This window comes from Stegodyphus dumicola, chromosome 11 (assembly GCF_044657685.1).
Source record: "Stegodyphus dumicola isolate Sdum_Otavi_A_Nest chromosome 11, ASM4465768v1".
NCBI lineage: Eukaryota > Metazoa > Arthropoda > Arachnida > Araneae > Eresidae > Stegodyphus > Stegodyphus dumicola.
In genome coordinates this window covers 64,504,583-64,516,434 of record NC_140778.1, presented here as the reverse complement: position 1 = coordinate 64,516,434, position 11,852 = coordinate 64,504,583, and the positions used below count along the sequence as shown (strand labels likewise).

The window sequence follows — 11,852 nt, the reverse complement described above, 5'->3', positions numbered from 1 at the left end:
TGTATTTTCTTAATATGTATAATATAAAGTACATATAACAGTTTAATTGCCTTTGTTATAAATACGTTATATCAATAGAAAACGAAAAAGCTGAAAAAATGATTTTGAAGTTTAACTTTATTGCATTCAGATTAGATCTAACTGAATACATATACGCATTTTTTATGAGCATACATATATAGCTATATGTAACATCGAAATCGCATTTCTTTCCCATTTTCTTTTTTAATCTTTTATTTACTATTTTGCTTGTGTGTAATACACTGCTCGACATTGAAAATGCAACACCAAGAAGGAGTGGTCAGAAAGTGATGAAATTTGGAAAAAAGACAGAGACAGCAAGCAGCCATAAGTGATCTTTATTTCAAAATGATAGTCAGAATACAGAGCGAGAACGGCGTCGGCTCAATAGGTTAGATCACCACTGTAGGGGCTTCTGACCTAAGGTTATACCTATCAGAATAATGCCCATACAGCGGAAACAGAATTCCATTACGCAAGCCAGGGAACGCAGCGAGCAATCCGGGGACATTTATTTAAAAAAATCTTAAAGTGTTACCGAGTCACAATTTTTGTATACATAAACGTCTTTGCACTTTCATGCTGCAATGTGCTTTCAGAAGAGACTGAACATAATTGCATAAAGTAATGTAGGACCGCCGCGGACAGCGATGCACGAAGAAACACGTCTAGGCATACAGTCAATAAGAGGAATGGTGTTCTGAGGGATGGCTCTCCATTCCCTTTCAACTATTTACCACAGTTCGTCTTCTGACCGAGGCAGGGTCAGAGTCTGCAAACGGCGTCCAATCACATCCCACACATGTTCGATTGGTGACAGGTCAGGAGAGTACGGTGGCCAGGGAAGCATCTGTATACCTTACACAGCATGTTGGCTGATGCGAGCACTATGTGGTCGGGCGTTATGCTGCTGAAAAATTGCATTAGGCAGACCCTGAAGGTAAGGGATTGCCACCGGCCGCAGTATATTATCCAAGTATCATTGGGCCGTCATAGTGCCCTGAATACGAACTAGAGGTGACCTGTAATCGTAGGCAATAGCGCCCCAAACCATTATGCCACGTTGTCGAGCGGTGGGGCGTTTCACAGTTACTGCCGGATGAGATCTGTCTCCACGTCGACGCCACACACGTATGCGGCGACTGTCATTGGATAAACAGAAGCGTGACTCATCTAAGAACACGACGTTTCGCCATTCTGTCATCCACATCCGCTCCAGTCCGGCACCATTCTAAACATGAAGATTCTAAACATGAATAATGAAAGTAGATTTAGAAGATTCGGCCAGATATTGATGGAAAACTCTAAATAATCTTTCAACAGAAGCGTGACATATACGGAAGAAAAATATAGTACTATTTTCAAGAGATGTTCATCCATACAAATTTAAAAGAACGCAGAAATGATAATCAAAACATGGTCGATTAATTCATACAGTGTATTTTATTTTCACACGTTGTTATGCACCTGTCAAACCTCCTCAGAATAACAGTTTCAAGAAAGACAAAACATATTAATACATAAATAGAAATAGTTTGATGCATCTGAAAAGTTTCCTACAGAATAATGAACTTAAAAATAAACAAAGTGAAAATACTCTCAGTTTTCTAACAAACACATATATGAAATCAATGTACTGTATCTGCTTTTGGATGCAGTATGCACTTAAAGTTTTGAACAATAAAAAATAAATAACAGTGACATAGTGACAATGTTAGTATCCTTTCCAGAAACTGAAAGCCAAGATTTACAAAAACAATACTGTACAATTTCGGAAGTATTTTTTAAAATATTATTTAAAAGATGGTATTGAAATATATGATGAAATATGTGGTTCTAAAGGTGCCTGCAACAACATGTAACTTAAAAAGCTCAAAACCATTATTAACTAATCTAATTGTTTAATATTTTCTAATTTATCGCACTGTTTAAAATATTTTAACTTGATTTTCGTTTTAGGGGTATTTTGCTGCTATGCAACCAACCACGCTTTTTGGTACTAGCGTGGCGGGGCATCACCTGTGATGCAGTATGCGTGTGTTTTTGCCATCTAATACGCTATTCTTATGATTAATAATTATTTCAATAAAAAAGCCGCAAAAATACCTGGCATGTGCATAATGGAAAAGTAAAGAGTTTTGTTTAAAATTTTTTGTTGATGCTGGAATCGGAGAATGATAGCTTCAAAACCAAGCTTAATAATAAAAATTGCCGTATAGTTATGACTTGTCACAAAAAAATCGCCATATGTGTTGAATCAAATATTTTAAAGAAGTCCCATAAAAGTTAACAGATTTGTTTTTCAATTATAATTTCCTTGCTTCATCTACCATTAATCTCTTGTAATATATTTTAAAAAAATGAGAGAGACACTTAAAATCTTCTCAAAAGTGCCATTTTATTTATTCACAGGCCGGTTCCGAAACCTGAAGCATTGATCTTGCGTATATTTCATGACTAGCTTTAGTATATAAATTCGATTTAATATCGATTGGATTTAGTTTCGTCAGCTGTATTTGCTCCGTGAAAATTCGGGCTAAATAGCTAAATAGAAGCACGTTATTTAATATATTAATTTCTTCATAATCCATTTTCTTTCATTTTCACATTGCTTCTTCATTTTATTTTTAACATAAAGGAAGTTTGTGATTTTTTTTTTACTTCTTTATTGAATGGTTTTTTGATGCTTAATTCAGCTTTTGAATCTCAATGCAAAAGTATTCGGTTTACAATGTTACATAGTTTAGAAAATGACGCATAAAGATAATAACAGCAGAAAAAGAGAGATATTCGACTTCTCTAAGATGAAACCTTGATCCAGAATGATTTAAATATAATTTAGTTTTATCTCTATTTGCTGCTATAAGTTTTGGCTAAGTTTGAAATCATCATTTATTAAAGTCTTGTATAAGTGTCCTGCGTCATTAGTTTTATATGAGAATTATATGACTGCAATTAATTTTGAAATGACGCAGTTCAGAACGATTTATTTTAAGTAATTACAATTTTATGTTAAAAAGATTAAATTGCAAATGCTAATAGGTATGTGTGCAAAATTTCGAGAAGAAACAGTAGAAGTGGTCAAGCATTAATGTCAACATTTACAGCAGCAACCAGATAGAGAAACCAGTATAATTAAAACTACGTTAAGTTACTAAACTCTTAATTAATTTTAAAAGTTTCTTCTATTAAAAAATTATTCCTCTAATTTTTAAAACTATGTAATTATCTAGTTGTTTCTTTTGGGAAATCTAATTGCAGCTCTTCTTATCTAGCTTCTTTTGTCGTTAAATTTGCCTACGCCTCGCATTAGGTAACTGACTGAAAATATTTGGAACACTGAAATGTATAAAACTGATACATCAAGTAATATGGAAAATTTCATGCCTGTTAGGATTTTCTGAAAGTTATTAGCAATAATAAAGCCGGAGATGTTTTATTTTTTAAGTTGTAATTTTGCTTTTATTATTCAGTTATCATTAACATATCTGAATTTATTTTTCTCTCCCATAGATCTTCAAATCTAAAGCCAGTGGACACACTGCAGGTTAATGAGGACAGCAGAAATGATCTTCAATCAGTTGATGATATTGTAGTTCAAAGTGTAAGTTCTAAATCTGAATCACATCAGGATCAAATAACGGAGGAAATTTTACCACCTTTGCTCACTGAATTTCATGAAGAACGTAAAAGTCAGGACTTGCCATCAGGCCGCTTTATCTGTAATATAGCTCTTGTCATAAATCAAGCCAGAAAGGTAGAAGAGCACACATATAGTTGCAAATTTGGTGGGAAATATGTATTCTCGAGCGTTAAATATACTGGACTTGCTGCATCATTTAAATATGTTTGCAGCAGTCTGTTGTGCCCAGACGTAGCTATTATTGAATCTGACACAGAACCAAATGCGCTGAATAACTTAGCTGTTTTAGGGGCTTTAACAACGGGCTGTGGGTTTTCTCAAGAAGAAGAAATATTTAGTATTATGAATATCAAATATATGTCGCAGTACATGTTTTCCTCTTGCGAGAAAATCACCGGTAAAATCATTGAAGCTTATGCGAAGGACTCAATGTATAGTGCTGTGGCAGAAGAAAAAGAAAAGGCAGAGGAACGTGGAGACAAAGATAATGATAATTTTTATTGTATAACGGCTATAACCGACGGTGGATGGTGCAAGAGAAGTTATGGGCACGGATATAATGCTTCAGCAGGAATATCAGTTATTATAGGTATGGCCACTCAAAAAATATTATTTATCGGTGTTAGAAATAAAGTGTGTCTTATCTGTAATTCAATCGAACAGGGAAAAATAAAAGCAAAAGAGCACTTTTGTTGGAAGAACTGGAACGGTCCTTCGACTGGAATGGAAAGTGATACGATAGTAGAAGGCTTGCAGTACTTAGAGGAAGTACATAATATTCGATGTACTCGTTTAGTGGGTGATGGTGATGCCAATACCATGATGAAAGTGAGAGAGAAAGTATCATATGGAGGCCGCGTTTTAAAGGTCGAATGCGCAAATCATGCTGTACGAAGATACGGACGAGCACTCGAGAAACTGCTACGTAGCAGCATCAGGTTTTCAGGGGCAAATGGCATTAAAGCCGGAAAAATTCTCAAGAGCCGTATGTCAAGATTAATACGAGGTGCAAGGGCAGCTATAAAAAATCATGCAATTTCGAACCATAAGGAACCAACTCAAGAGATAGTAGACGCATTAGTACAGGAGTTACAAAATTCACCAAACCACGTCTTCGGAAAACACGATGCTTGTGGGTGACCCTGATGAATCTGTTTTTGAGACAATGGAGTCTTCGGGTATGCTGCAAGCAATAGAAGTAGAAATTGGACGTGTTTTAGTAGCATGTTCTAACACACTAATCTGGAATGCAACAAATAACCCTGCAGAAAATTTTATGAGCCAGTTGTGCAAGACTTCGGGAGGCAAAAGAATCGATTTTGCAAAAGCAGGAAGCATAAATAGAAGAGCAAACATAGCTCTTATGGCCTTTCAAAGTCCTGCACAACAATGGCAGAGTCGTATTTATAAGGCAGTATCGAGCAGAAGTCCTCAAACGCCTTTACACAGATTTTTAAATTCCCGAAAAAAACGACATTTTGAAAGAATGAAAAGGCGCAGATTGTTTGATCTTGAAAAAAAGAAAAGAGTTCAGAGGAGACTTTTTCACCTTAAAAGTGGAGGAGATAATCAATATGGTATTTCTGCTGAGAAACCAGACATATCTACAGAAGCACTAAATATTCTTAAAAAGAACTACATGTCGTCTATTCAAGTTCTGCGTAAAGACGAATTAGAATTAGGAACTAGAGGGCAAATCCTATCAGAAAAGTGGAGACAGGAAAGATCCAAAAGAATATCTTCTTCTTATTTCAAAGAAATTGTAACCAGACGACATACAACGCGAACTGCCAACCTAGTGAAAAGAATTGTGTATGAAAACACGACAGCATGCGAGGCAATGCAATATGGTTTAGCTAATGAAGCTAAAGTTCTGGCGCAATATGAACATGACAAACAATTATATGTTCATAGATGCGGATTATTTATAGATCCCGCAAACCCTTTCCTGTGCACTTCCCCTGATGGTCTTATTGGAGAAATCGGATTAGTGGAGGTAAAATGCCCGTACTCAGCTAGAGATTCCACTAATCTTAAGGAATTCTTTAAACAGAACAAACAGCAGGGATTAAAATGGAATGCAAATGGTTCATTTTACCTTCCAGATACTCACAAATATTACTTTCAAATTCAAGGTCAGTTGAATATTACTAACCGAAGTTGGTGTGATCTTTTTTATTGGTGCCAAGGAGACACATTAACTGTTAGAATAGAGAAAAACGAGAAATTTTGAAAAAATATTCTTCCCAAACTCAATTCATTTTTCTTTGACTGTGTGTTACCCGAAATTTTAGATCCCCGGGCTACAAGGAATATGACACTTAGGGAACCATATTATATAATAGAAAAAGTAAATAGTAAAAAAGGACTGAAATCGAGAAAGCTAAATACAGAAAAAACTGAAACTAAACTCAAACATAAGAAGACTAAGAACAGAAGAGTTGTCTCTACAGATGCATCTGAAAGTCAAACCAATACATCCCAATCTAAACGAATTAGAAAACCCAAAATTATATTTGATTTATAAAAAAAATTAGAAATTAAAAAAAAAATAATGCTGTGAAAATACTTCAACTAAGCTCTCATGCTGGGAATGAACGATTTTTGTTCTCTGAAACTGTTTTTTCCGCTTTAGTCGCAGACAGCATCTAGACATTAGTGTATATATGTATATTTATATAGAATATATATATATATATATATATATATATATATTAGTGTATATATTATATATGTATATTTTGCATTTATATGTGTATATATGTTTATTTTTATGTATTTATAGTTTCAATTTCAGAGATACCAAAGGATGCTCTTTCTTTCGCTGTACGTATTTACTGTGGAAAAAGGCCATTGTAAAATTTCAGTTTTAAATTTATTCATTAAAACTACTGCAAAAAAATTCTCTTTTACATTAGCATATCTCTTTACAAATAATTTTACAAAGAAAAGATATGCAAAGAAATTAACTCGATTTCTATGATTGATACCTTGGTGTAACTTTTTCCAAAAAACATAGAATTTATATTCCTATCAATAAATTATGAATTATTTCTCTGTGTAATCTGATTAACATGTTAATACCAGAATTTCCCTACCCGTACGTCAATTTTTAGTAGAATGTTCATATTTTAACGAACTTCGAGTGTTTCAAAGGCTGTAACTTGTCTCTTGACCGTGAAAACGGGAACGAGGCCAGCATGAATTTGTTTCACTACCTGAAAGGAGATAGGTCTTTTTCGCATAATTTGATTTTATTTTGATGTTTCATCTTATATTTTAATGCCTTGTGTTTTAATATATCTCATATTTTATGATTTTAGTTCCGTTTACATCTAATATCATTACCTCAGAACAAGAATATAAAATTTGAAAACTCCTATTTGATGAAATATTGTACTGTCACCACGGAATCAGATCCTGCTAAGCGAGTCAAATAGCAAAGCAAGTCAAAAATTTATTTCAAAATTTTACTGAGTCAAAAAATTAGCAAAAAAAAAAAAAAAAACAGAATAACATCTTGTAAATGTATGAAAAGTATAAATCTGTCTCTGCTATTTTCAGTTTTTAATTACAGAACAGATGGATAATTTAATACAGCTCAATAAATATTGATATATATTTTTGTATTTCTTTGGGTAGTTAAAATGAAAAAAGAGAGTTTACAATAGAAAGATACTATATATAACGACTGAATATTTAATTACTGAAAATAGCTGATTGGTTTGGTTTGGTTTTATTTAATTATGGTACTGCACTCAAGGGAAATCTGCCTCAGGGAAGGGATGCCTGCGTGGAAGACTTTCTAAGGGAAACTGGCTCTTATACACGTTACACTTGAGCAAAACCACGAAAACGCCCATGCAGCCAAGAGATGCCCATGCAGCCCATGCACCCTTTCAAGAGATTTGAACCTCAGATCAAACTACCAGTGTTCAGCGCTAGTGGGCCAATAGTCGATTGATTGAGGGAAAATCGATAAAATTTGTTAAGAGAAAAACTGGGAATAAATTATATGTGGAAGTTTATTTTCAAACTGCCTAAAGATGAAAAGGTTAAAATTCTGAGATAAAACAAATTTAAGGCAGAATTTATACATAAATCCGCAAAAATTGCGTCGAACTGAAATAATAACAGTATACTTATAGCATTTCGAATTCTTTGACATAATGTACTATTTTTCCCATGTAATGATGTGGTATTTTCCGATATTAGCTTCTCTCTCTTAGAAGGTGCTCAGCAATGCTATTCCTGCATTGAGAAAATAGCCCTTATGTGGTTTGCTTTGTTCAGTAAAAAAAAAAAAAATTTCAATTTTTTTCCTTTTGACACAGGAAGTTCGAAGTTTTTGATTTGACACAGGATTAAAAATCAACTGCTGTTTAGGAAAAATGTTACTTTCGAAAGTGCTCCCTTTCGAAATGCCGTATGGTTTTTAGCCATCAGTTTTATTAGTATTAAAAAATTACATTCTAATAATTTCATTGAGCAAAATATTTTGCATGGTACTTACGAACGATTAGAAAAGAATAAGAAATTTGTGAAACAGACGATATCATACTTTACTCTCTTTTTTGCTAGTTTTCAGGTTAGGTTACACACATAAGGAAAAACACACGCAAGAGTTATCTGTCTACTTGGAGTGTGTGGGATTATGGCAAAGCCTTCAGGACTATCTGCTTTAAGAGGAGGGATGCTTTCGTGGAGGATTTTCTAAGGGAAACTGGCTCATATACACGTTACCCCCACATGGGGAAAACCGCAAAACCCCATGCAGCCAGCCCGTTCTCGGGATTCGAACCTCGGACCGAACTACCAGTGTTCAGCGACTTTAAAGCTCGGCCCGCTGGTGAGCCCTGCTTAGTAGGAGAGTTGTCCATGTGGAGGACTTTCTAAAGGAAAATGGCTCGGAATTCTGCACTGGCTGCACGGAAGATAAAAATATTCTTAATTCATTTTTTAAAGATGATTTAAATTTGTTTCACGAGTTAAATGGTCACTGAATTTAATAAAAACTAGTTTTCAATCATCAAACTAGCTTTAATCAAACATCATCAGATGTTTATGGGTGTATGTGATTATGGCAAAGCCTTGAGGGCTATCTACCTAAGGGATGGTATGCTTTCGTGGAGGGCATTTTAAGGGAAACTGGATCGTGTACACGTTACACACCGGGGAAAACCACGAAAACATTCATGCAGTTAGCACGTTAGCGAGATTCAAACATCGGACTGTACTACCAATGTTCAGCGATTTTACTGCTCATTCGCTGATGGGTTCATCAAATGTTTAATTTTGCATTTAAGAAATAGTTCTGTATTATCAGCATAGTGTTCTGTAATAGGTAGTTTTGAAATCAAATATAATAATAATGATATTTTAAAAGGATGGAGTTAAAATTTTTCTCCAGAAATAAAGGAAGATTTTTTAAATTTATTTTCCTCTGTCATTTTTACATTCTTTAATGTCATTTGATTATACCGAGAGGAGTGAGAAGTTCAAAGGCTGCCCAGGCAAACAAACTCAGAACCAGCCCCGGGCGATGAATGTTCTAGTTATGTCATTGCTCAGATATGACATATATATCATCTTCAATCTCTGATTTTTCATTTAAATTGAATAAATTTACAGAATAGAATATAGATTTTCTAAGACAATCTTCTACAATTCCAAAAGATTTCGTTTGCTATGAAGACGATAGCCTAAAAAGAAATGATATTCAATACCAATGTTTCATGTATATTTTTAGAAAGACTGGTCATTTTCAGAAATGGTTTTTTTAAAGTAATAAACAAAAACAAAAGGTTTAGTAACAAAAAGTTTGAGTAATACGATTCAGCTACATTTTTATTTTACCTCTCTTACTACTTTTAATTTGGTAAAATTTTATAATATTCGATGCTTAATTAACAAATCAAAATTCCTAAATAAGACAAAAATTAGAATATTACCAGTACAACACATTTGCTTTCTAAAGGGACCTCCTCCCCCCCCCAAAAAAAAAAGAAAAAAAAAGCTTTGATAATTAATAATTGTTATCCTGGAGTTTTTAATCCTATGGAAAAGCGAAGTATTGCAATATAAAGTTATTAAATTTACAGAAGGCAATGAAGAGCAGAAGGTATTAATTAATTCATTATAGCGCTTAACATTACACAAGTAGTAATATTTTCTGTGACTATCCCCGAAATTATTTTCTTTCTACTTTGAAAAAAGCCTATAGACCGGTATTCGTAGGTTCAAGTTCCGCTATTTTTGCTGGAATATCACACTATTTGTGCGACGTTGTCCAGCCAAAGAACATCCATACATATTCTTTGGCCCAGCTCAGTTGATGCGCTAATAGATGCGCATGACTAATAGTGTTTTCTGGAAGTGGTTCTCCAAGGAGAGAGGCAATGATGGGTAAATGAGAGGACAGGCCTGGGAAGTAGTATTCATTGCTTCAGGCGTTGCGTTATTTAAATCTTATGCGGTGTTGCTATGGTTACCCGAGTCATTAGCTTCAACTCTCTTTGGCAAAAAATTCCAAGCACCTAGCCCCAGCCAAAGAATATGTATTGTGTACGTGGATATTCTTTGCCCAAGCTCTTGTGATGTCATGCAGGGACGAACCGAATTTCCGGCGGCATTTTTGCGTGCGAAAAAAGTGAGCCGAGGCCATTTTACAGCTGAAACGGGCGAAACAATGGACCACGATAGAATAATTTGCCATATTTTTGAAAAAAAAAATAAATAAAAATAAAAATCAGCTTCAGAAACGTATTATTCATATATATGGTATTATAAAAAAAAAAAAAGGTGTAATTCGAAATAGTATCGGAATTAAACATCATAAAAATCACTCTTGCAATGACACAATCATTTATAAACTTAAAAAAAAAAAAAAAAATCTCTCTTGTAATGAGAAATGCATAATTGCATGTAGAATATGTTGTTTCTTTGCATATAATTGTACTTGTTTCGATTACACAGTTTCCAATAGCATGTGCAGACATACATGCTGCTGTCATCTCAGAAAATCAGCAGTGTAATTACACTGACACATTTTAATACTTCTGCAACAAGTATTCCATTAGAAGTAAATAATCAGTTTCTTTCGATAAAGTGATTGATGAGTACAACTCAATATATATTCAATCAACAGTATATTCAAAATTAAATTCTGCACATGTTAATAGTATGTCAGCTCAAAAAATGATGGAACACCTAAATGCCATTGAATATTTATTGCAGATTGGCCAACTCCCAAATACACAGGATGAAACTTCAAATAAGAACAATTTAGAACCTGCAAATAAACTTTTAACTAAGCAAAAATGCTTTTTTTCAGTTATGATACAAAACCAAACAAAAAAGATGAAAGTTCAAATCCCATTAATTCTGAAACCATAAAATTGAAAAAAAAAAAAAAAAAAAAAAAACATTCATGAGCCAGCTACTTGTGATTGCTTGATTACTGATCCTTATAATGATCATTTATAATTTAAAAGGGAGGCTACAGATTGGAAATTAAACTTTAAATGTACCCTAGTCTTTATAGTTTCTACATATAATTACTGACATTTGTATGATTTTGCTTTTTGTATGCAATTATTTTAATGGGTGATAATATGTGATATCCTATTAATTCACAAGTATGGTAGATAATTATATATGCATCATGGTGAAAAGTTAACATTAATGTTTCTATCTCTATGTCCCAAGTTTGTTTTGTTATTTTTATGTCATTAGTTTGTTTTATTTTTATGTAGCATTTGTTTAAAGTAGTTTCAATGATTATAAATTATATATATATTTTTTCCATTTGCTTGATAGTATATGGAAGTATATTATGTAATATTGAAATTCTAAAAGTAGTGGTTAAATCTTTGATAGTAGCAGCAAAGAAATTTTAAAATAATGAAGTTTTATTTTTGTATGCCATCTCTAATCATCTAACTGAGTTATCTGACTTTGAGTGAATATTTTTGGATAATATTCTATTTTTTTATATGAATAACTATAAGTCTTTCTGAATTATGTATTGAATAATGTTCTTGTTATCATTTCAATTATCTGAAATCAGTTTATAAGTGACTGAAATGTAATTTTTACTCATTAATATGCATGGTTATCTTCAATTTTTCCATAAACTAATAAGTACTGAGAAAGAGTAGCAAATTGCTTGAGTTTAAAAACTATAAAT

The 11,852-nt window shown here is 33.3% G+C and overlaps 1 protein-coding gene across 1 annotated transcript; it reads left to right on the top strand.

Annotated features, from left to right (window-relative positions):
• Positions 1-4,525: 4,525 nt before the first annotated feature.
• On the top strand, positions 4,526-7,789 carry LOC146994054 (uncharacterized). Its single transcript, XM_085826760.1, has one exon. The coding sequence runs from the start codon at positions 4,791-4,793 to the stop codon at positions 5,895-5,897; it is 1,107 nt and encodes a 368-aa protein (XP_085682886.1). The 5' UTR covers positions 4,526-4,790; the 3' UTR covers positions 5,898-7,789.
• Positions 7,790-11,852: the final 4,063 nt, after the last annotated feature.

Excerpts from the sequence above, each read along its gene's own strand:
- LOC146994054 (XM_085826760.1), top strand. The coding sequence starts at position 4,791 with ATGCTTGTGGGTGACCCTGATGAATCTGTTTTTGAGACAATGGAGTCT.